Source organism: Fukomys damarensis, unplaced genomic scaffold, assembly GCF_012274545.1.
Source record: "Fukomys damarensis isolate Sample0158 unplaced genomic scaffold, DMR_v1.0_HiC HiC_scaffold_17, whole genome shotgun sequence".
In the NCBI taxonomy this organism is placed as follows: domain Eukaryota; kingdom Metazoa; phylum Chordata; class Mammalia; order Rodentia; family Bathyergidae; genus Fukomys; species Fukomys damarensis.
Genome location: NW_022900929.1, coordinates 10,878,919 through 10,905,597, shown reverse-complemented (window position 1 = coordinate 10,905,597; position 26,679 = coordinate 10,878,919). Strand labels below are relative to the sequence as shown.

The following is a 26,679-nucleotide window of genomic DNA, read 5'->3' as shown; positions in this document are numbered from 1 at the left end:
ATATATATATATAGGGTGAGTGAAAATAATATGGGTGAGTGTTTACATAAAAATACTTATTACAGTAAAAGACACATTGCCAAGAATGATAGGATAAATATGTTCAAAGTGAGAGAAAGTATTTTGATTGTTTTGAGGGGAGTTAATGATAATGTGTCTTTTACTGTAGTAATTTCTAAAAACTGAAAGTCACTGTACATGACTTTCTTTAAAATGTCATTTCTTTTTCTTGAAAAAAAATGTTAGAACTAAAAATGTCCTTGCCCCGTCTTTTTTTTTGTTGTTCTTTCTTTATCTCATGGATTGTTGTAAAATGCTTACATTCAGTGTCAGCATATTAGTTGTAACCTTTTATTGCTATTGATATCTTTAAGTACGTTAAGTAAATCTTCATTTTGCTGACCTCTTTGAGGGTGCATGGCATCAGCAGATTCTCTCTTCCAGTGGACAGGTGAGAGATGAGCAGAATCAAGTCAATTTTTTTCCTTTTGCTTTGTTTCTTCCTGAGCAGTAAGATTCATAGTTTAGCAATAGAGAAGCGGGGTAGTTGGCAGAATTTGTCTTAGAGTTAATGGCTTAAAGAGAACATGTAAATTACACAGCTTGTTTGAGCAAACTCTGGTAGGTACCACAGCAGGAGGATTCTTTATACAAAACCTGTTTTCTCAAGCCAGTCATTTTGACTCAAGCAGATTGATAGCATAGTAATTAATAACACAAGTTTTTCAATATGCAGGTTCATTTGTAGATCATTTCAGATGGCAGCTTCCTCTTCCCCTGCCATCAGGGAGGCTGCTTTGCCAGATGGATTTGCACTGGGAACAGAATCTGCCAAGTCCCCAGGAGACAACTTCCTAGGGTAATTTGTTCACCTGCTGACTCCCTGACCCAGTGTAACCAGACTCATCCTGGTCCTGCCAGGTGTGGAGAAATTGTAGGGAGCACATGATGTCCTCTAGAGAGCAGTAGGGGTATGAGTGGCAAGAACACAGGGACTTTGTTCTCTTGCAAGTATTTAAATGATTTTTTGTTTTTTCTATCTTCTGACCATTTCCCTTTCTGTGCTTTGCAGGAAACCGGCTCTCTTGAAGAATCCACGGATGAGTCTGAGGTAAGGTGGAGGTGATTCAGTAGCCTTAAGATCAGTTGCCAACTGTAGTTCTGTTGTGAGCTCATTCTGCTTTGCCAAGTGCGATATTCACAGGGGCCAGCAGGGTGGGTAAAGGAGGGCTATAAAGTGGAGCCCTAGGGAAGAGCATGTCAGTTACCTCTAAAAGTATTAAATGGATTAGCTTGAAAACTAATCAGGAAAAGGGAAAAAAGGTTTTCTCTTCATCCTGAATAATGTTTTTTACTATTTATTTATTTTTCAGTACTGGGGATCGAATTCAGGACCTTGTGTTTCCAAGGCAGGCATGGTGCCACTGAGCTAAATCCCCAACCCTATCCTGAATAATATTTTAACTTGAAGTGTGTGGACTCTGGAAAAATTAATGCACAGTTTTAAAAAATTAATCTCAACACTTTAAGCCTTTTTTAAATAACTTAATCTGTTTTGGATTTTATGATATATTTTTCTTCTTTTTTTTGTGCTGCTGGCATCCAATCCAGGGACTTGACATACAAGGCAAGCACCCTACCACTGAGCTAATTTTTTTCTCTTTTTTTTTTGAGACAGGTTCTCACTATGTAGTTCAGACTGCCCTGGAGCTCACTATATTGCCCAGGCTGGTCTCAATCTCACAGCAGTCCTCTTGCCTCAGCCTCCTGAGTGCTGGGATTACAGGCATGCCCCACTACACTGGTTTTTGCTGAGCTACTCTTGAAGCCCCAATGTTCATTCTTTATTCATGCATCTAATGAGTGTGACATGCTCATTGTTATAATTCCCGAATCCTTGAAATTATTCCCAATATTTTTAAATAAAGAAGAAACTACCTTGAAACTTAGCAAGTTGTGTTGGATGATTGTATCTTAAAAAAAATAAAGTCATTAGGGCTTTTAAAAAAATTCCATTTCTGAACTATGCATAACAAACAAATTTAAGCATGATACAAATTAATTCAGTTGTCCATTTTGTAGATTAGCAAGAAGCACATATTTTCATTTTACTGTTTAATTTAGCTCAGAGGAATGAAAGGGTATCTGTGATGACCTGCTGGAAAGTCACACCAATGGACTATACCTATGATAGTCTATTAAATTTGAGTTGATGTTGCATATTGTTATTAGATGAATTTTGTTGCTTTTTTAGAGAAAAGTTGAATGCATATTCTTCTAGGAAGCTATATATATATGTACATGTGCAAATATATATGGTGTTATAGCATTTCACTGTGTTGGTTCTGTTTCTATGGGGCTCCAGGTAAGGCATTTGTGAATTTGAATTTTCTTATGAATGGGGTGTATGTAATACCTACTAGTTTCTGATAAAGTATTGAAAAGGAAAAGCATTTCAGATCACCATTCTCATTTTTGGAAGTCTAAGTGAGAACCTGTGTTCTCAGAGTCATTGCTATAGAGTCATACAGTGTTTGAGCTCTGTACAGAAATTTCAATTTGCAGGTGTGGAAGAGGTTGGCAGGCATCTGAGTCTAAATCTTTCTATAGATTCTCCAGATACTAAATGAATCAACAGGGAAAGCAAAGAAAAGTGCATACATCCCAGGCCTCCAGTATAAATAGGACACAGGGATTGCTGAAAGTTTTAACCTAAATGAGACTGTAAATATCAGTGGAGCCAACTCTGAGGTTGGTGCTGGAATCCAGAGTCTGGTGGAGGCTGTGCAGCTGAGCTGGTGGCAGAATGAAGACAAAAACTGTCCCCAGGGAAAGGAGACCTCCTCCATGAGTGGGGAACTGTGACCAGAGATGAGAGACCTGGTAGACATGGAAAATTGAAGACTAGCATGTGTAGTGGTACACACCTATAATTCCAGCACTGTGGGACACTGAGGCAGGAAAATTGCAAGTTCCTCCCCAGCCTGGGCAACTTAGCCACTTATCCTATTTTTTTTTCTTCTTCTTCTAGTACTAGGAATTGAACTCAGGACCTTGTGAATTGAACTCAGGACCCTGCGCTCGTGAGTCAGGCACAGCACCACTGAACTAAATCCCTGCCCCATAGCCACTTATCTTGACATTAAAAAAATTAATAATAAATAAAAATATAAAAAGGGCTTAGTATGAAGCTCAGTGAGAAGGCCCTGGGATCAATTCCCAGGAGAATGAATAATGAATGTATGCGTGAATGAATGAACTTAAAAGTGTGCGGGCCCAGAGTGGCCAGTGCTAGATGGTGCTGCTTCTGGGAAAGATAGAACACAAAGCAGAGAAAGTTAAGGGTACCCAGAAACAAAGTCCATCCCCAAATCATAATTCCCTACTCTTTTCTCCCGCACTTATAAAAGAAAGTGTACTTCACTTTGTCTGTGTGACTCACAAGCCTAGTGAAATGGCCATATGCCTCACTCCTTCTCTGTCTTCTGCTCTTGCTACCCAGGAAAGGCCAAGACATTTAAAAATGGCCTGAAATGGCAGATAACATCTGTACAAAGCTCTCATAAGTTTCTTTGATTAGCAAAAAATAGTAACATAACACTCCTTCATGGGTGGAGGGGGGGAGTTGTGTGTGTGTGTTGTGGTACTGGAGATTGAACCTTGAACTGTGCTACATTCCTAGCCCATTTATTATTATTTTGAGTTGGGGGCCTCACTGAGTTCCCCAGGCTGGGCTCAAATTTATGATCTTCCTACCCCAGCCTCCTAGAGTGCTGGGATAACAGATGTGCACCACCACACCCCACTAGGTATCTGTAAGCAAGCATTTGAAGATAAGATCAGTGACATTAATCTGAAATTCAAAAGCTCAGAATAGAAGTGGACATAAAAAGGAATTTAGGGAATGAGAGTTGACCAAACTCAAGAAGGAAACTGGAGGAAAAGGTAGTTAATGTTGAGGAAACAGATTCAAACGATGGCCTGGCCATGTCATCAGTAGAAAAAAAAATGGTTTCCAGCTCTTAGCTTCTGGAATCATTTTGTCGTCTAGGGTCAGTGCCAAGGGACTGACTTCAGTATTGGGGTTTGTATCGTGGCTGTCCCTTGTAGTTTGTATGATTTGGGCCTCACGCTCACCTCGAACTTTCCAACTCCTTGTGAAAATGCAGTGATTGCTCACTGTGAAGGGTTGATGTGAGGTTAGATAACCCGAATGTTTGGAAAGTCTTGTGTAGGACTAAGCACAGGGGAGCACTCTGGTGGTTTGTGATCAGTGATCTGCAGTTTGTATCTTACCTGTGGTGGTGGTTGCTTATTTTCCAACTTGCTGCTCTGAACTGAGACAGAAAGATGGCCTGCCGGCTCTCTGAGAGTGGTCACTGATTCTACAGAGTTTATGGACCAGCAGAGTAGAGAACAGTTGATGGGCCAAATCCAGGCTTTGTACATATACTCTGTTTGTACCTAAGCATTGTGAGACATTTTTCTTGGGTTTGTTTACTGAGTTGAATCACTTTGTAGTTGTAGGAGTGGTGTTTTAAGACATCACTCAAAAAAAAAAAAGGCATCACTCAGTCTGTCCAAGACTCTTTGATCCCTTGTCCTCTGTCTCTTCTTCCCATTAGATTCTGTAACTGGTAAGCTTTTGTGAGATAGGCATGTCTTTCATATATTTTTACTTCCTTACTCAAGAATCAGATAATTTCCATTTCTGTGAACAATTATGTGCAATGTTCTCAGTCATGTATTACAACAATTTGTCTGGCATAAAAAGATTTGTTTTTGTATAAATTAGGCTTTTATGTTATATCAAGAAGACCATTATTTTAGGTTTATCCTAATGTATGTCTGAAAGAGAATATTATCTGTTCAAAATTATCTCTTTGTTTTTCATTAATCTTGAAAACTGCACCCAAATGCAATAGCTGAGTTGTATAACGTAATCGAAGGCGGTGTATGCAAGGTGTATGCAAAAATACAATGAAGATTTAAAATTTAAAAACATCATAAAACACACATTCCCTGTTTTGACCCTCACAGTGCTCCCCTTCACGTCAAACATACTTATCCCATTATTCTTGCCACTTTCCAAAGCACTTCTGAAAGCCCTCTTTCATGACTGTCTTTACGAGGTGCCATCAAATATATGGTGAGTGTTGCTGCTGAGTACCATTCAGCGGAATGCAGCCTTGAAAAACATGCTATGTTCTCATTACTTTAGTCACTGGGTCTGGCACTGTATGACCTCTGCTCTTCCCCAATGTCAAAATGATCATAAAAAGTAAACATTTGAATCGATTCAAGACACTGAGGTAACCATGGCAGTATAATTAAAAACACTCAGAAAAGTGAACTTTCAGCACTGCTTCAGAAAGTGGCAGGAATGCTGGGATAAATGTATGTGCAGTGAGATGGAGTATTTTGGGATGGATTAATGGTACAGTGTCTTTTACTGTAATAATTTTTAAAGAATGTAAATCCACCATATTTTTTTGATTACACCTGGTATACATCAGTGTGTAAAACTAAGAATTTCAACTTGTATATTGTCATTAAAGTAGAAGTTAAAAACTGTATTATAATCAAGATAATTAAGTATGTCATTTAAGAGCTATAGTTATGGATCCTGCATTTATATTAATACTTTAATCAGTTTTGGCAAATTTTGTAGAATAAAGTGGTCCTCCTAGCTCAGATTTTTTTTTTTTACTATATAGTGTACTTTTTATTCTACCTTAGTATGATGAGCCAGACAATTTCTTAGATGGTGTTTTTCTTTTGAAAAGCATAACAAGAAGTACATTATCTTTAAAAGGATTTCACTTCCATTTTGAAGCACTAAGATCTTTTTGGTACTTACAGATGATTGCTGTGGCTGTAAGTGATAATGGGGGAGGTGGGAGCACAGAAAAATGGTTGGTTCCAGAGTGAAGTTGCTGGGGACCTTGGAAGGTAAGTGGGTAGAGAGGCCCACTTGTGGAAGGAGGGAATGTAGGGGCAGAGACTGAGTCGAGTCATCCAGTGCATGGGTGTTAGCGTGTTAGAGTTGAGGCACCAGTGTAGTTAGACCATAAGGAAAGACATCAGGGCTAGAAAACTCCTGATTTATCAAACCAGGCAGTGTGGACATCAGGGAGCTGGCCAAAGGCTTGAGTGGTGGGGTAGAGATGAAGGCTGGTGACACACGAACTGGAAGGAGGGTCTTTGGTAGGAGGACCACTTGCTTGGTTCTCCTGGAAGGCCCCCATAACTGATAAGAGTGTAGGGCCCAGTGGAGCTGTTGAGAAGGTGAAAAGGAACAGTGTTCAAGGAGATGCTTGTTAGGTCCAGTGAATAGGAGGTGTAGGACATCATGAGAGGTGAGCTGGGCAGGAGAGCCAAGAAGGTGCCAAATGTCTAGCTCAGCTGTGTTGTCAGAGACTCAGTCCAGCAGAGAAGGCAGTTAAAGGAAAAAGATGTTCAAAGCCCAAGTTCTAAATCATAACCGTTTATTTCTATATATGCAGATAATTTTTTTCTTTAAAAGTAGTACTTTCTAATTCACGGAGAAGTCCTTTTATTCAGCATGAAACAGTATGCTTCCTTATTAAATATATTTTCACACAAAAGCAGGTGAGCAAACCAACTTTTGGGATTTTGCTAGATGTGATCAGTATGGTGAATGCTTGAATAAAAATGTTTTACAGAAAAAGACACATTGCCATGAATCCCCCTCAGGATGCTCCCCCTCACTTCAGACACGCTTATCCCATTATTCTTGCCACTTTCTGAAGCAGTTCTGGATGTCCTCTTTAGTTGTGTTGTCCTGACTGCCTTGCTGTCCTGAATGAATTCAAAATGTCTACCTTTCATGGTCATTTCTGACTTTGGAAAAGAGCCAAAAGTTGCACAGTGCCAGATCTGCGGAATAAGGTGGATGAGAAATACGACAGTATTTTTGACAGAAATTTCTATAAATGTTTGATTGCAACATATGATGAATGTTTTAAATAAAAAATTTATTTCAATAAAAGACACATTGCCACTAATCACCCTCAGAATATTCACAGTACTCTACTACCCCTTGCTTCAAAAATACTTCTCCCTCCGTTCTTAGCAGTGGATCTTTCACTTAAGAAGTTTATTATTTATTTAACTTTTATTAGTATGTGTTGTCAGTACATAATGATTGTGTTCATTTTGGGAAGTTGATATATGTACATAGCAGTGTTAATTCTTTTCTTCATCCTCTTTCTTTCCTTCCCAAGAAGTTTTTTTAGAATTTAAATATTCATCATGTTTTGTTCACTCCTTGTATTTTACTGTCTGTTTGTGTACAGTCTATCTATCTATTGGTGGTACTGGGTATTGAACCTGCCTTTGCACTGAGCTATAATTCTAGCTATATCCCTTTAAAAATTTTTTTTAAAAAAATAATTTTGAGACGGAATCTTATAGATCACCAAGTTGCCCAGGTGGGCTTGAGCTTACCATCCTGTTCAGGTGTCCTAGAATGCTGGGATTGCAAGCAGACATTCCCATGTAGAACTTACTTTACTTTTGAAGTCCTACGAGTCACTGCTTGTAGAGGTACTTTGTGAACTCTTTGTAGCAGAGATGGTATAGTAGAATATGAACCGTGTTGGGATTTTATTCTGATAATGATGATCATTAAAAAAAACACTTAGTGTAGAATTCAGTGCTTGATCCCTTCGTATCCTCTTTAGGTACATGAATCAGCCTTGTGACTTGGCAGTGGCAATGGCTTCTATTTTTTGGGTTGCTGTGTTTGAATCCCCTAATCCCAAATCCATGTGTTGGAAACTTAATCCTCCATGCAACAGTGTTGGGATCTAGGACCTTTAAGAGGGCTCTGCCCTCATGAAGGGATTAACATCATTACTTAGAGAGTGGATTTGTTATAGTAGTTCAGTCCCTATCTTTTGTCATCACATGTCACACAAAGAAGGCTCTCAGCAGATGTAGTCCCTCCACCTGGACTTCGGCCTCCAGAACTGGAGCCATTGTTTACAAATTGCCAAGTCTGGAATTCTGTTGTAACAGCACAAAACAGACTAAGACACAGATGAAGAAACAGTGTTCAGTTAACTTGCCCAAGGCTGCAGGCCGGTAAGTGGATTTGAATCTAGCACTGTGACTCTAAAGCCTGGGCTCCTAACCAGTAACTGTAGAGGTTCACTGATTTCACTGATTCTCTTATTTTTTGCCAAACTTTTTATCTCAGTACCTTAAGGGGGAAAATAAAAAGATATTTGGAACATGAAGTTTTGTAGAGCTTTGCTCTGTGTTGTGTGTCCTGCAAGGTGCTTCCCTTGGTCACCTCATCTATTGTGGACCATGGTGTTGTCAGTGTTATTAGGCAGAAGAAGCTGGTTATGCTGAAGTAACAATTCCAAAATTGTAGTGTTGTAACAGTACAATTTATTCTGAGTAGGATCAGTAGTACAAGGAGAGGAAATGGAGGCACCAGTAACATGGAAATGTCATCATTTTCTGTAGAGTCTTCCTGTTACGGGACACAACCATATCTTGTGTGATGCTTTAGTCACTGAACCAGACGTGAAAGCACCTCTGCTTTGAGGAGATAAGTATTTTTTAAAATCCTGCCTACTGTGGATTGCTTCTTGATACATTATATATTTAGAAGTATATCCCACCTTTTCTCAGTTTATTATGTTGTCCAAAGAACTTTATAATAGCAACATCAATTTATGAGCCTGACATTTCCAGATCAGACCTGAACAGTAAAGAGATGACAAGTGTAACAACATCAGGCACCAGAGGGAGGTAAGGAGAGGGAAGATCCCAAGATGAGATTGAAACATGTCCATGTCTGCTTTGCCAGGTGAGGGTCCCATGATCTTTTGTAATTCAGCAATGCAATAGAGTAGCTAAACCAAGGCTTTTGTGATGCTGCTGCTGCTGCTGCTGCTGCTTACAGTGCGTGCCACTGAAGCAAAGATTCATGCGCATGCATTGCATCGTCCAGCCCCAGGCCGAAGCACGTAACAACAGGAGCTAATTAGCACCACTTCTGTCTGTTTGGAACATCATGGCAATTTTGTGTTAAAGGAGCTTGCTGAAGGGTGTATAATACCCATGTCTATTCTTTTGAAATCTTTCTATTAATTACTAATTTTAATTTTATGAGCTTTATTAAACAATGAATAATGAAAATTTAAAAGTAAAATTATTGAATTTTTAATGTTTATCGAGTTTATAAAAAAGCATCAAAATGTTCAACATCCACTGTGTTTTGCTGTACAATGTCTAAAAAATAACCGCAGAAATAAATTCCTATATGAACTACAATGAAAATACCAATACAGCTCTACAACAAAAATAACCTTTAATTCAGTTATCACACGTAAGGCAGTCTTCACACGTGGCAACAGCATGCTGCATACACATGTATCGCTTACACTGACAGCTCATGCGTTTTGCTTTCCTGCCTTTTTTGAAGGACATACTTGACATCTCTCTGGTCTTGCTGTATTGTCAGGAGGTTCTTATTATATTATACAGTGTGTAGTTAACAGACATAAAATATCAACAAAATAAAGTATTCTTAATATGTATTGTATGTTTAGAGTAAAATTAACATTTTCACATCAGCTATGTACTTGCTTACAAAACCTAAATGATAACATCAGAAATAAATTCTTATATGAACTACAATGAAACTACCAATAGAACTCTACAACAGAAATAATCTGCTTCAACTGTCACACTCAAGGAAGTCTTCACACATGAAAACTGTATGTGCAATGCACAAATATCGCTTATACTGGTAGCACATGTATTTTGTTTTCCTGTCCTTTTTTGTAGGGCACAGTTGAAATATTTTTGGGTTTTCTGTTGTCATAGTAGGTCTTTGTTAGATCTCCTTTAGTTTTTCGAGATACCACAGTTTGAAGGTCATAAATATATATTCTGTATAAATTTTAATCAAACCAAATGGACTTATCCCTGAAGCTATTTAAAATAAACCATGTGTTATTTATGTCAAGTGATAGATTCATTTTTAAATAACCACACGGAGAGTTCTTAATTTTGTGAAAATGGAATCCAGTCATTGTGAGAAATCAGGAGATAGCTTTCTTAATCAGAAAGTGCATCATGCAAAAATAATTTATTTCTCTCACCTGGTATATAGAGCATTATGAATCATTTATTGAAACTTAAATTGATTCTTTACATGTATCAATTTTAATAAATTTATAGTGACTAGTAACTAAAATGGTAATGTACCCTGTTAAGAGATTGATTGCTGAGAAAACTGGAGCATGGGGTTGTAATGTTACATCCTTCCACACTGTCCTTGGATTAAAAACCTGCTCTTTTATTTAATGAGCTATTAATATTAACAGATTCTGCTGATTATGGCATCTCCCAGGCATGGATAAACATGCCCTTTAAAGCACATATAAAAATTACCCACTTGGAAACTTTGTGGATATTAGATTTTTGAATCTGTATTTCTGCCATATGTTAGAGATTAAAAAGATGAACATATTTACTCCTTGGTATGATATATCTCTGAGCAGAATTTATAATTTCACTGTTGGGGAGAAAAATTCTTTTAGGCAGTCCAAGATTGATCATTTTATTCATTCAACAAATATACTAGGAAGCTAAAATACAGCAATATTTGATGAGGAAGGTAGACAAAAAAACCGAAATATATATCAGGTAGTGATAAATGTTGCAGATCAAAAAATAACATTGAGTAATGAGAATATGGAGTGGGTTGAGGAGTTGCTCTTTGGTCCTTGGTGGTTGGGAAAGGCTTCTCTGATGGTGACATTGTATTTTTATGTTGGAGATGGTGAAACTAGGACCTTGAGAGGACCCTTTGTCACACAGAAGCAAGGACAGCCGTGGCCTCCTGGTTCACTGAGAATTGTTTGAGTCCATGCTATGTCCTTAAAGGGATAATGATTTAAGTTAGGAACCTGCAAATGAGAACTGTTTTTTTGTTTGTTTGATTGTTTTGGGCCTCAGGCATCCAGCTCTGTATCCTCCCCAATCCTCAGGCTGAATAATGGTCCCCCAAAGATGTCTTTGTCCTCTTTCCCTTATGATAAGGTATGGGGCAAGGAGGAGTTAAGGTTGGTGATTGTCAGCTGTCTTTAAAATAGGGAGGTTACCCTGGATTATCTGGGCAGTATCAGTAATATTGTAAGAATTTCTGTAGGTGGAAGGAGGGAGGCAGGAGCCAGGGACATTGATGTGCTGTGGAAAGCACCCAGCCTGCTCTTGGCTGGCTTTGAGAGTGGAGGAAGGGTCCATGGCCAAGGAGTGTAGGTGACCCTTGCACCCTGGAAAAAGGTTCTTCTAACTCCTCTGGGATAATGACTTATGACTGACACCCCAACTCCAGCCCAGGGCAGTATGCATCATATGTCCAACCAGCAGAGAGGTCAGGTAACAGAGTTGCATTGCTTCAAGCTGCCAAGTTTATGATCAGTGATAGGAAATACAGTAAATAGTTCAATTGAATGACCTTGTCTCCTTAGAGCTTTCACTGACTTTTTTTTTTTTTTCAGAGTTTAGGGAGTTGGATACACCCAAGCAAGGGAAAGCAATTGTAATGAAACTGGTTGGTGGTGGGGGGCTGTAATTACACAGATCTGTGTATCTTTGCTGGTGATTGTTCATGAATGTTTTTTAAATTATTTCATTTGAAAATTAAGGTCCATTTCTGTCCTTTTTGGGCTTTAAGATATTCCTCTCTCTGCAGGCTCCAGAAATGCCACTGTGAAGGTAATAGCACAAAGGGTTCTTTTCACTGACAACTATTTGATTTTTAGTGTGACCATTTTTAAACACAGGATACCCAGGTGTCCCTGTCATCACATTTCTTATCTTAGATGACTTTTCTTTGAAGACCTCAGTGGATATGTAAATCCCTCAGAATAGTATCAGAGAGATGTGGGTGTGGAGAAGCCTCTGATAGAGTTTAAGTGTGTTGTCTTCATTTCCATCACTAAAGATTGGGCCATTTCCATGAATGGTATTTGGCCTTCATTGAGCTGCTTTTTAGTCTTTATAGAAATCTAGAAGTGGCCCTGACTTTAGCAAGTAGGAGACTAATATTTCTCATCCTTTTCCTGACAACAAGAATCACACTTAGGTGATTAGAAAACTTTGTTTTTTGGTGCTGGGGATTGTACCTAGGGCCTGCTGCATGCTGGAAAAAGCACTGTATCACAGAGCTATCCCTCAGCCTAAAACAGTCAGAGGTCATTTGTCTTCATTTTTTGAAAGTTCTGTAGTATAAAACAAAGAGGTAATTAGATTAGAAATGTTACTATTTGTTCTATTTTATGTTTTGGCAATATGATGGGAAGTTAACTTGGAAAGGGAGGATATGAGTTTTGGGGCATAACCTTGGGGTTGTGTCACACATACTGTGATATTTTCTGTTGCTGACCTTCACTAAATATTGCAGATATCATGCTTTCTGCTTTGCATACATTTAATTCTTACAGAAATTCTCTGAAGTATCTACCATCATCCCCTTTCACAGAAAGTGAGGTCACTCAGGTTTTAAGTGTAGTCCAGTGTGCAGGGGCTGTGGACGCTACAACTCATGTAGGAAAATGTTATTTTACTTCGTGACTGGCTACTTGGTTGTGAATTCCAGTAGGATTTTGAATAATTTTTCCATTTTCTCCCACTTTTTCCTTTTACCCTTTCCTTCCTTCCTCCCTTCCCTTCCCACCCCCCTCTTTCTTTCTTTCTTTCAACATTAGTGAGCTTTTTCGAAACTTCCCCCGAGTCCTTTTCACTGAGCTACATACCCAGCCCTTTCATTTTTGAGACAGGGTCTCACTAAGATTCCCAAGGTCTTGAATTTGTGATCCTTTTGCCTCAGTCTCCCAGGGGACTGCAGTTACAGGTGCGCACCATCCTTGGTTTGTCAAGATATTTAATCATCCTAGTTCTTATACAGCCCCTCCTGGATTTGTTTTCCTAATTATTTGAATACTGCCTTGAAAAATATGCTGTAGTGTGGGAATTTGGGCAGTGAGTCTTCTGAACCCCTGTGAGGTGTCCTTTAGGGGAATCCACGAGGCACCAGCCCTGGGAGGAGGTCATCTCTCCTGGGAGAGTGAGGGAAGAAGCTGTGGGACGAATGCAGCTGTTTGGTTCTTATCTGGAGAGGGCTGGGTGCTGCTGCCTGTGTGCCCAGTGAGTAAGGCAGGGCAGCGTGGGAGGGGACGCAGAGTCCTGGAGTCCTTTCTGTACCCTACCCCACGGCTGCCCTGGATGCGGGGTCCTCAGTCGCCCTGACAGGTGGTATCAGTTGCCTCCACAGTATCCTACTCGGGGTGTCAGTGCCTGGAATCTTCTTTCCTCTCATTTTTATCCTGTCTTTAAGGCTGATTTCAGAGAGCTGTCTGTTTTGACAGACCGTGTTTGATTCTTTCCTTACTCATATAGTCTTCAGGTAAGATACCAACAACAGTCTATTTATTACCTTTTCCATTTTCTCATCTTTCACCTTGGCTAAAACTTTTAAATTGGTTTTGAAAAAAAGCAGACATGATAGTTGGCACCTGTGAGTTGTTTTCTATTGATGAGAGCACTTCTCTTCCATAAGTATCATATTGGGTTTTTATTTTAAATCATCATTCCTGGTTTTTTAATTGTAGGCTCTTTGGTAAGGAAACCTCTTTATTTGCTGAAAGGTCTTCTAAAATCAGAAATGAGTGTTCAACTGGTTAATTGCTGTCTGCATGTCTGTCAAGAGCGCCCTATGTTTTTTCTTCTTTGACCTATAAAATGAAGTCAGACTTCTTAATGCCCAGTCTTTGCATTCCTGCAATATTTGATCTTAAGTTTCCTGGGTTAAACTTGATTTATGATCTTCTATGTAGAGTTTTTACATTCAGGTTCTTAAATTGTGATGACTTATCCTTTGGTGTACCCTGGGAGTTGTGTTGTCAGGGTTCTACCACTTCTTAAAAATGAACCGAGAGGAGTTTTTATATTTCCCTGTTGTGGGGCAATTTAAATAATTTAGTGACTTTCTATTAAAGTTTCTAATAGAACTTACAGCCACACACTCTGGGCTAGGTACCTTGCTGCAGGAGATAGTACAGTGGATCCTTGACTTATGAACTGTCGGTTCCTGAGGGCTGCTTATACTCAAGTTGTGTCAGTACAGCTGAGATATGGATGTTTACCTGGGTACATGCTATAGATAACAAGAGGCGGATGAATATTCCTAATTAACCCAAGTTCAATGTCAGGTGAGTCGTAACTTGAAGGTCCAGTTTACTTGGATAGTTTTCATTTTCTCAGTTTATTTTGTGGTTATCTTACTCTGTTTGTTTTAAAGTGCTGTGTTGATCAGCTTTCCATTACTTTGACAGCATACTTGAGATACTTGGCTTAAAGGAGGAAAACTGTATTTTGGCTTAGGATTTCAAGGTTTAAGTCTGTGACATTGGTCCGGGCCTGGGGCAGCACAAAACATCGTGGTAGGAACTTGTGGTGGAGGAGGCCTGTTCAGTTCCTGGAAGTCAGGAAGCAAAAGAGAAACAGCAAGCAGCGGGGGTCCCAATATCCTCTTCAGGGCCACAACCCCAAAGACCTCACTTCCTCCCACTGGGCTCCACCTCTCTGCTGTCTCTTATTAGCACCACAGGCTGAACAGGCCTTCAACATGTGGGCCTACAGTGTCAATATCCAAACTGAAGTAAATATTAATGTTTGGACTTATTAATAATTCTGTTTTGTGGTTTATTTTTTTATTTTCCTGTTACTCTCTGCGGTGCCACCCGCCTAGCATCAGTGTTCTCTTGGTCCTGCAGTGCCTGAGCTGGGATTTGCAGGTCACAATCTGCCTTTTGGGGAAAGATGTAGAAAGATGGTGGCCTGGGCCAAAAGTTGTGGGGTATGGAGATAGGAGGCAGAGGCTGCAGGCATAGTTGCCTTCTTAGAAACAGTTACCAAGGATGGGACTGATGTCTGCTTAGGTAGAGTTGAACAGACTCTGAGTTATGGGCAGAGGGTAGTGCGAGGGCTAGAAGTATGCTCTATTTTCTGTTCAGGTGGTTTATGTTTTCTTCACAAATGAGGGCACGCTCCGAATTCACATTCAACAAATGTATCACCTTCTCCTTGGCTTTCTTCGGTAATTGTTTTAATTTTTTGCTGTTGTGAATTTTTATCTTTTTCTTTATGGACGGCACTGAGAAGCTGTAAGAGGCTTTGGAGGGGCTGGCTAACAAGGTGCTTTTTGCACCTTGCGAGAAATTTAAATCTGAAAATGGAAATTGCAGGACTTTTATTTGCTCATACTGTTAGAAGATGATAGAGCTTCGTTTCTATAAATTTATCTATAATTCCAGTTTATATTATTTCAGAATAGCTGCTCCCTTCTCTTTGGGCCCTTCATCCTTTCTGCCACACCTACTGTTAAACGATCTGGGCAGTTCCTTCGGCTGATAGTCTGAGTTGGAGTGTAGAAATCTTAAAGAGAATGTCTTAGAAAAGCTGCTTTCTAAACTCTGTGGGCTGTTACTACAGGCATGTGTTTTCCCTGGTCTTTATTAGGTACCCACAGTTTTGTTAGGTGAAGTTCAGAACAATGAAAAGGCCTAAACCCTGCTTCTAAGGATCTTGTGATCACTGAGGGATATTGGGAAGAAAGGAAAAGAGGGTTATGTTGGCTTTAGTGGCGGAAATTGTCCACCTGAATGGCATATCTTGAAGATTGGTGAGGTTATTCCATATGGCTGGAAGGAAATGAAAAGCTTATTTGCTTTGCTCGTTTCCCCCCCTCTTCTATATATTCTTATCGCTTTCCCAATATAAAGTAAATGATGAGAGTTGATCCTGTTTATGGTATGTGGCTTAGGGCATGGGAACCTTCACCTTATTTTTTTTTCCTCCTTGAATTGAACATGCAATTCTGATACTACAGGGCAAAGGGGAGGCTGGGGTTTATGAAAACTGCATATCTTGTGAATCTTAAGTAGAACTCTTCAATTATTACAGGCTCAACTTTTCCTCACTTTTCTGGTCAAAGTGTTATGGTAAGGAAAACAGCTCTGAGAGATAAGAATCATTCAGTAGATGTAAAATTTTGAAGAGGATGTTGAACACTACCTTTAAAATGGCATTCCTTTTTAAAATAAGTGCAATTCCTTTTTTGTTTTAATGATAATAGCTAACAATAGTTACTTTTGTTTGCTGTCTTCTTTAATCATCACAGCAACCCTTTAATGTGGACCCTATTATTATCCCCCTGTACAGATGAACCTGTATTTAGGGAAGTTACCGTTTGGTGTCACCTTCTAATTTTCATCCATATATGCACATACATTTCTTAAGTAAACGTTAGGTCATGCAAAGCAGGTTTTATGACCTATTTTTTTTCACCCAGGAAGACATTATGAAAATATTTCCTTCTGTCATAAAATCATCCTTGAAAACAGGCTTAATGTCTGTGGACTATTTTATAATGTGACCCATGGTCTGTAACTTTGTATTTTGGGCTGGGTAATTTTTGTTCTGTGTGCTGTCTCGTGCATGGTAAGTGATTCCATGTCATCCCTGACCTCTGTATGCTGTATGCCAGTAGCACCTCCCTTGGCCCCGCTTCCCACAAGCTGTGACAATAAAATGAAATAAAATGAAAATGAAATCTTTCCTCTCAGATACTGTTTTTGTATAAAGTCTTTCTGTGATAGAACTGTAGAATACAGTAATTAATAGTTACAACTGACCTTGTAAGAAAGTAGTATTCATTCTTTTGTGTGTGTTGGGGTGGAGGGTTGATTTGTACAATACACAACTAATTGACAGCTTTAGTCCTTAATTAATTTTGAGCTTCACTTTTTAGGGTCTTTTTTTTTTTTTTATAACTTTTTTCCTTTCATCTTGGAGGTCTCTCCTTTCTGGAAAAGTTAAAAATCAGTGTGATGTATTTGGAGCTGTCCTGTATTATACACGTATATTTAGTGGTAACATCACAGTTTTACATAAACATGTTTATCCTGTAATGCAGTTTTTGTTGATTTATGTTATCTTTGTTGATAATACTCTATGGTAGTGGTTAAATTTCCTTTAAAATGTTGTTTTTGAGACTCAACTTATGTGTTTTGATTGGCTTATAGAGTATTAATTTCAGAAATGAATAATATATAGCACCAACTTTAAAAATTTTCTGCTCTTCCCATCTTTAATAAATAGTAATTACAAAGAAGTATTTCAGTATATCATGGGCTTCTATAAAATGGGTTGTTTATAAAGACAGAATATATTAAAATGCAAATTTTCTAAAATTCAAATGTTCTAATATTGGATTTTGATAATTATTTTTAATATATTAAGGTTGACTACCAATTTTGAGTATTTCATTTCTCATTAAGGTAATTAGAGTTCTATAGAGAATATTGTAGAGGAAGAAAGCCTTTATTTTATACCTTCAAAACCACAGTTGATTATTGATTTACTTTTTATTAACACTAAGTGTTTTTGTTTGTTTTGTTTTTACTGTGGAAGTTCAAGCTGCATGAATGCTTTTCTTTTATTTAAACAACGAGAATTTGATGATTTGATGTTGGTGTTTCCTTACTGTATCTAGCTTTTGAAAACATTGGATATTTATTGAAAGGATTTGCCCCTAGTCAGTTGTAGTCAATGACATGAAACCAAGTAAACCATTCATGTGATTAAAATTTCTGATGATTCAGTTGAGGTCTTTTAGAAGGAAGCTGGCTGAGTAAAAGACTTCTCCATAGGGTGAGAGTATGGATTCTCTAGGGACCTCAACTGGTGGTGTTTCCAGTAACTTATGTGGGTTTTATATGATGACAGCTCACCTATTTCTTTTAATTTATCTGGAGTCATTTTATCGAAACCAACCTAAATTCTTATAAAGAGGTGGTATCGAGAAATCAACTTTTATTTCTATATAAATAGTAACAACAGAAAATGAAACATACACTTCTGACAAGTAAACTTCAAGTCTCATTTGGACTGTAAAGGGAATGTATTCCTATGTAATTTACTAATGTATGAAAAAGATATTGATAAAATTAAGACAATGAAAAATATAGACTATATTGTTTGTAAGCACTATGAAAAGAAATTTCTTATAGACACACTTTTAATGGTTAGGTAGGAAGCAAATGCAATATTCTTATTGGTATACAAGTCCAAGTTAGGTAATAGGACTTCTTCCATAGAAACTTAACCCTATGGGAAAAATGAATAACAGTAACAAATTACCAAACAGTTTTCAGAAATCCTTAATTGCTTTAATTTATTATTCCCCAAAGTAATTGTTTTCCTCTTTTAAGTGCAAAACTCATAAGGGTGACCAGGATAAGACATTTATTTTTAGGTAGTGTTTGGAAATTTTATAGGACAGTTTAAGGGATTTGTCTTTAATTAAAAGTGCTATACACTTAGTGAAACTCCATGTTAGTTCAGGAATTGATTCTTTTTAAAGGATAGCTGCACATTTTTCTTGTATGGGTAAATGTCACTCTGTTCATATCTTGGCTTAGCTGCAAGTCAGGACTTGTTCTGTTCCGCCAGGTTGTCATAGTAACACAGTTAACTGTCATCTCAACTCACTGTTGATGGTTTTATTTGTAGCTTTGTGAGATTATTAAAATTTAACAGAAATTATTGATTGGCTTTTTATTAAGACTGGTTTGTTTACCATGGAAGTTTAAATGGCACGAGGGTCTTTTTTTCCAAAAATTTTAAAAAATTAAAGTGAAACTACATTAAATCTACTTGATTTTAAATTTTTTTTATTTAAAATGAGATATAGAGTCTGCAGCAGCAGAATAGCCTCTCTCAATTGTATTTTAAAATCACTTTCTATTTTCTTTGTTTACTGAGAAAAAACTTAAATATTCACCTTTTGCTTGCTTTTAGCATTTAACTTAAAAGATACCTGTCAAAAGAGTGTGAAATGGTACATCAGGTGCCTAATATCGTATTTTTCAGTTTATTTATGGTTTTTGATACATAGCACAAATGCTTCAGTGAACTGTGTTGTGAAAGTATTTATTTTTGTATATTTATGTGAGAAAAATTATTTAGTTTTTCACTTATAAATGAGACAGGCAAATTTTATTTATGGTAACTTTATCTAATGGTCCGTGGATGAGTGCTTTTATGCAAAATAGTCAAGAGGCTAGAATTAACTTTTCATATTGGATGCACATTTGATGTCCAGACTTGAGCAACATGTGGCATCTTATTATAAAGACCAACATTCAGGATTCAATTTGTATTTAACGCATTTACTCCAGAATGCACACATCATCTGTGTCAAGTTTAATGTGAACTTTGTAATGATTTCTATTTCTTCCTTGTAGATACACAAGTAGAACTATTTGCTGCATTTTGTAATTTTCCTTTTTTAGGCTTCTTTAGACTCAGTTAATTAACTTTAATATTTTATATTAAAAACAGATCAGTTTGGAGCGTACTAGCTTCTTAGGTTTGGTTGATTAGCATAAGGTATCTTTTTACAAAAATGTAAAGCTCTTTTGGTTAACTGTGCTTACTATACTTTTGTTGCTAGTCTTAAAGCTTTTCTTGGAAAGTTAATACTGCGTACCATCTTTGATTGTAATACTCTATTCCTAAGTAAACAATAGCTTATGAATACTTGAATTAAATTTAAGAGAGCTCACCAGTAGACATGGAATAATGACTCTTTTGAAACTGAAGTTGATTATTCTTCAAGTTTTATTGCTTCCTTGCAGCTCACCTGCGAGATGGCCCCCAGTAATCTTTCCTTCCTGTTAGTCGTGTCCTTGTGTCCTCTCTTCCTAAACTGAATCATGGGTGACCTCTGTGATCAATAGAATATTGTGGAAACCATAGTGTGTAACTTCTGAGGCTAGGTCATGTAAAATACAAGGTTTCATTTGGTTCTTTCTTGGCTCACTCACTCTGGGGAAAGCTACCTGCCACGTTCTGAGGACACTTAGCCCTTTAGAAAGGTCCATGAGAAAAAACTGAAGCCTCCCATGTGGACCGTCTTGCCAGCCATTTGAGCGTGCTGTCTTGCAAATAGACACTCCTGGAAACACACATCAGTCGTGGCTTCTGATAGATCCTTGCAACTTCAGCTGACATCTTGGCTGCAACCCTGTGCAAGAGCTCAGAGAGAGCCACTTAGCTGAAGTGCCCACCCAAAAAACTGTGTAAAATAATAAAATGTGTTAAGCAGTAACAGACTGATAATGTACATGTTAAATAAGCACATTTAAAACATTTCCCATTGATCACATAGTTTGTAATTATTTGCAGGCATAGCAAGGGCAGAGGCTTCATTTTTGTAGATTCATTTTTATGAGAGCGAGGGTAGTGTGTTATTTGGACTTAGAGCTTTCATAAGTGAACTTGATTTTTGGTTTCATCGCTACCCACTGTGTATCTTGAGGAAATTACTTAAAATTGTGATAATCAGTTGTTACTGAAAATCTGTATAGTGGGATAATTTTACTTAATTCTTACTGAGACACAATACCTGACACCTACAGATTAAAGGAGGAAGGGCTTATTTTGGCTCATGTTTCAGTCTATCGTCTGGCTCCAAGAAGAATGGCATGGCAGAGCTTGGGTTTTGAACCTGTTGCCTTCCAGCCAGAAGTGAGAAATGCTTCTGGGAAGAATGCGTCTTTGGTGTGCTAGTTCGACTCTCCTTGGCTTCTCTACCACTCTGGAATTTTGACTCTCCTACTCAAGATGAGCTCAGTAGCCCTGTGATTCCTGGGGCAGTTAATGTCGATTCCACCAAACCTCAGTTATTTTGGTTGGGAACATTGATGTACTTTAAAATATTAGCTTAGTTCATTGATGTACTTTAATATTAGTTGGAGTTTGAAGAATTAGTTTGGAAGGAAATGGCCAATGATTAGATTATCTTCATCAACTTGGGTTTCAGTATTTCCTTACATATTGATATAATTAAATCTTCTGAATCCTCATGGTGATTTTAACAACCGTCCTTCATTATTGATGGTGGCTGTGATAGTTTATTGATTCCTTCCCTATAAGTATGAAGAATATTCTATGATTCTGTCCCACAGAGTAAGATCAAACATAAAAAGTTAGTGACAATACAGCAGTAAGTCTGTCTACTTCTGTTTTCAACATTTGAATTTGTTCTGCTAATGAAGTTGAATCACCCAGTTGGCTCAAGTTAACAGTGATTTTAACTGTTAGCTGTGGTTCTGGTTCTTGACAGTGGGAAAAGGACCATCTCTATTCCCCCTTAACAAATGTGTTTTGAGTCTTTCAAAACAAATCCATAACAGCTGTCCCTTTTCTGTGCTTTTCATTTCAGGAAGAAGAGAGTGAAGAGGAACCCAAGCTGAAATATGAAAGGCTTTCTAATGGGGTGACAGAAATTCTTCAGAAGGATGCAGCTAGCTGCATGACAGTCCATGACAAGGTAAGGGGACCGGGGCTGGGTGGTGGAGTTCTGATGCTTTTGGTGGTGTCTTACAGTGATTGTATTTCCTTTCTGCAACTCCTTCTCCTTCTCACTAACAAAAAACAAAGCCACCATCCCGGATACTTTATTTAGGTCCACACACCTACCCACATACATACAGTGCATCCCAAAGGTGAATCAAGTAGGATCAAGATAAGTATGCATATGAAAGGTCCTTACCAAGGAACATGTTAAGGTTATGAATAGACTGATGTCTTGTTGTGTTAGAAAAGGGAAGAAGAGATTACATTGGAGGTTTTAAAAGTCAGAACTCCTTGAAATTGTTGCTTATAGGAATGAATGAATATATTCTACATCTGAGTCCTTGCTATATCAAAACTTCTACCACACCTGAGTCCAGGTGAAGTACTCATAGCACCCTTATTTTATTCTTGGACCAGAAATGTCTGTGTCATGCTTGGAATAGTGGAGACCATAGATCACCACTGCTCTCTTCTTCCCTGTGTGCCTGTGAGTGTGTCTTAGTCCCACCATGCAAGGCAGACTCCGCCTTGGATTCTTCTGGCTTTGTGCTGCTACCAACAACCAGCCTCATCCTCCCCTGTCCTACCACCCAATCCCTCCTTGCTTCAGATTTCCACTGCAGACACATCTCTGTATGCACTCAACACTCAAGTCAGATTTCTGCCTTCTGCTTTACCAGAAACCCCTCTGGCAAGCCTTTTGCTTTCTGGTCACAGACCTATACTGTACCCTTTGCCATGCCCCCACCCCCCATCTTCTTTCCCTTTCTGTCACCCATTATGGACTGGACTTCCAGGTCTTCAGCCTCATTTAATTCCGGTGGCCTCCCTTCTTCCCGCTTTCACCTCTTTTCCCTCTCTGCCTAGGGTCTCCTTCCCGCAGAGCCTAAATCTGAGGGTCTTCACCTCCATTGCACTCTCTGTTGACCCCTTTGTCATTGAAACCTTCAAATCCATTTTTGCATAGACTTTGTTCTGTGATGCTATGGAATCCTGTTCTTTGACTCATTCTTTTTCCTTTATCTTCTGTCTCTGTGAACTGATCAGGTTTCCTTGCAGCACCAGCACATACCATTGGCTTACACACCTTTCCTCCCATTGTCCCCTCAGCTCTGACTCGGGGCTGTAATGATTACGGCAGGCAGGTGTGGTTGAGTCCCACACACCCAGAGACATTGGTCACTAAAACTTGCTGATACTTATCTTTCATGGGCTTCTTTACTCCTCAGTTCCACATCTCAATCATTATCTCTTTACTGTCATAGCATGTCATTTCTCTCTAAGAAAACTGAAACCAGGAGGCTGAATCAACCTGTTCCTCACCCGCTTTCCCACCCATTGAATCCGCACCCATGTTCTCTGGGTGCTTTTCTTCCTCCAGTTCCAGGCTCTTTCCCTGTGCTTTTATTCTCATGTCTCTGAAGATGCTCTTCATCTCATATCCTCCCTTCTTTCCTGGAGATATTTGCCATGTCATGGAACATAGCTAGTTCTGGCGCTGGTAAACCACTAATCTAATTTCTGTCTCTCTAGATTTGCCTATTTCAGATACTTAAGATAAATGCAGTCATTCATTATTCAATCTATGTGTGGCTTCTTTCGTGTAACATGTTTTTGAGTTCATCATTATGTAGCATGTGTCAGCACTTTATATGCATTTGTTGTAGATTAGTGTTCCATTGTGTGCATGAACTCTGTTTTGTCTCTCCATTCACCAGTTGATGGACTCTTTTTTTTTACAGTACTGGGGATTGAACCCAGGGCCCTCTCACTGAGCTACTTCTCCAGCCTTTTTAAATTTTAATGTTTAATTTTTGAGATAGGGCCTTGCCTGATTGTACTCACACTTACAGTTCCCCTGCTTCAGCCTCCCAGAGTGCAGGAATGATGGGTGTGTGTCACCACTCTGGGGTCACTTTGCTGATTTTGAAGATTTTGAATTGTGGACTTCTCCTCTTCTCAAATCTTCTTTATCATGATACCATCTTCTTATTACATTCCTGATAATTTCCTATATTCCCTTCTTTCTTTCACTTTCCTTTACCTCTGTCTTTCATTTACATGTTGTTTACTCCAAGGTTTGGTTCATCACCCACATTTCTTCTTGCTTTGTACTGTTTCTTTGTTTTAAATTTCTTGATTTCTGCAGTCTTCTGCACACTGATCCTCACCAGAATAGCACACATAGTCATCTAGCAGCCTCCTAAACATCTCTCCTTTCTGTTCTGAGCCTCAGCATGTCTATAATAAACTCATCCTTTCTTTCTACATGTACAACTACCTTTTGTTCTCCCTTCTATCTTCTTTGTCACCTAAACCGAGGGTAACTCTCGCTCCCCTTCCTGACAGCCATTTTCCTCTGCCTAGCACAGGCCCTTATCAGCTCCTGCCTGCATGTGGCAAACAGGAATCTCTTGGACCTCTCGTTTTCCTTGTTTGTTTGTTTGTTTTTTTGGTACCAGCGATTGAACTCTCGTCCTTGTGCCTTGGAGGCAGGCAGTGGCAACACTGAGCTAAATCCCTGGCCCTTGTTTTCCTTTTTAACCCCGTCTGCCTCCTACCTCCCAGGATGATCTGTTGAAAACAGACTTTCAAATTTTTAGATAATTGTCATCACCTGCTAAATAAAGCCTGCGCTCCTTAATGTTGGGAGGAAGGCCCTCTGTGAGCTTGCCCCCAGTGCATAATCAGTCTTGTGTCTCTCACTTCTGCTCAGTGTGCAGAACTAGGGCGGCAGCAGTTGGCAAATTTTACTCACCACACCCGTTCTGCTTGAGTTCTGCTCCTGGCTCACCTGTTTTAGTCTGTTCCCACCTGAGTCTTCGCCTTGTTAGTTCAGCCATTTGTTGCATCTCCCTGGAACAGGTGCACATGCACTAAACTCAACTGTTTGCCTTCAGAATTTGCTTTCACACCAGCCCATTCAGAAAACTTGCACCAAAGTATCTCCCAGAAATTCTTATCTGATCACGTCTCCTCCTGCTTTCTCCTGCTTTGCTGACTTCTCGATGGCTCAGTGATCTGAACTAACCCTCCCTGCTTTCCTCTTCTTTCCTCCCTTTTCATCTCCGAAAATATTTAAATGCTGCTTATTAGCCATCCTTTCCATCCTTGTCACCTACCTCATGGGCATAGATCAGATACTTCATCCATGTGAAACTGAGTATCATTTCTTGACTTTCTCCTGCTTTGTCTGGAACTCTGAGCCACTGAGCAGGCTGGATGCACTCTGTCTGAAATGGTCTTCACCAGCAGCCTGCCCCATGGCTCTGTTTTCTAATTCCTCTTCACCTTTCAGCACCGACGACACCACACACGTTCCCTAGGGTCTTATGGGTACTTCCGTGTTAAACCTACTCTACATTTCATTTCAATGAATCAGTTTCTTATAACCTATTTCCCTCCTCTACCATAGCCTTTAAGTCACTTTATTCATTGTCTAAGCACATTATAGTACATTTTTGTGTGTTTGTTGAATGAACAGTTGAAGGAATGAAGTGAAGAGCAATGTTTGGCGCTTTATTAAACCGCATCCTTAAACTAGCTCAGCCAGAGTGCCTGATGCTTGGGAACAGGAACCATTGCTGAGAATGTGTGCTCTTAATCTGAAGTCCACATTTCTGTTAAGTTGGTTCTGAAACAGTTAAGAATATCTCAGTTTTATTTTTTCATTAATTTTATTGGTACATTTTAGGTATATAATATGCTGACATTCGTTATTGGGAATTTGTACCTTTACATAATGTATCTTGGTTCTTATTTTTTCCCCATTCCCCTGCTCTCTGTTCAACCCTCTACCCCTCCCTGTTTACAGAGACTTTGTTTCTGTTTTTCCCTTTTCTCATATATCTCAGTATGTATGTATGTATTGTGCTGGGGACCAAACCCATGGCCTTGCACATGCTAGGCAAGTGCTGTACTACTGAGCAATCCCCCAGCCTTGTATTCAGTTTTTAATTTCAGCCTTAACTCTGCCACTCATTGGCTGTTTCTAGAGAACAGGGAATTCATCTGTTTGGGGAGTGTCTTTCTTTAAGTGTAATTGGAGGCCCTCTCAGTTTTGTTGTTTTAAACACCACAAACCACTCAGAGAAACATACATGGCCTTAGGGAGCTGACTGCATTCCTGGCCCCAAGATGGCCACTTCTTGTTTCCTCCGTGATGCTCACAGGATGTCAGCTTCAGTCCTTGACACTCACCCACAGAAGGTCCAGGTGTGCAAAGAGAAAGCAGTGTGCTTGGTGGGTTCAGCAGGACAGGGTGCCCAGTGCTCAGTTTGTTCCAAGTTCATGTTCAAACTGAAATGTTCAGTTAAAGAACTGAAGGTATTTTTCCCAGAAGAAATAAGTAATAGAAAACCAAATAATTGGTTCTGAGGTCCAGAAATTACACTTATAAATTCATTTTTTCGAGACTTCAGATTTCACAATGATTCTTTCTTTAACCCTATCATAGTCCTAACACTTTTCCTCTTGGCTTTGCTGCTGGTGTGGTTAACTTTCTTAGGAGCCATGGTTATAATCTTGATGCAAATAAAGTTCAAAAAAAGGCACGATGATCATGAATGTTTTAACACATTAACGAAGATGAATGTTTTAATACATTAATACAAGCACTAAAGTGTTATCTGGGTGAGAGTGGTACTTAGACTGAACTTTTATTTTGGAGAACAGATAGTTCTTTTTTTTTTAAAGGAAGTAGAAATAATGTATCTTATTCAGATTATTAAATGTTTCTAAACAAATGGTAGCTTATCATGAAAACCACTGAATTGCTTTTCCAAAAATGTTCTAAAGTAATTGTACCTTTAAGTTGGAACTATAAAATCAAAGTCATTATCATTACTTCTTCTATCTTAAGTATTGAATAAAACTCTTAATTTTGGACAAAAAGAAAAGGAATTAATACAGTAAAATACCTTGCAAAGAACCTCTGAAGTTTTATAAAATAAAATGTGATTGCAAGTTCAAAAATGGCCTTTATAGTGGTGTCAGAGAATGACATAGTATTAAAACATTTGGAGGATCTGAGCTTCCTTAGCTCCTTAACAAACTAGATACAGTATTTATGAGGTGAATCAATAACTGCGAGACACTTGGGGTGCAGTGAGCTTTTAAGACCCATCCTTCTACCACAGAGAGCCTCTGAATGGGACATGGTTTGTTTTTCATGTTTTATGTGTTGGTTTTCTATTCAGATATTGT

General features: G+C 38.7%; 1 protein-coding gene across 1 annotated transcript in view; it reads left to right on the top strand.

The window, feature by feature from the left end:
* Vps41 (VPS41 subunit of HOPS complex) overlaps positions 1-26,679 on the top strand; it is a 158,560-nt gene that overhangs the window by 8,776 nt on the left and 123,105 nt on the right. The window contains exons 2-3 of the mRNA XM_010610865.3: positions 1,073-1,111; positions 21,341-21,448. Of these exons, the coding sequence (XP_010609167.1) occupies positions 1,073-1,111; positions 21,341-21,448 (147 nt within the window). The remainder of the gene's footprint in view (positions 1-1,072; positions 1,112-21,340; positions 21,449-26,679) is intronic.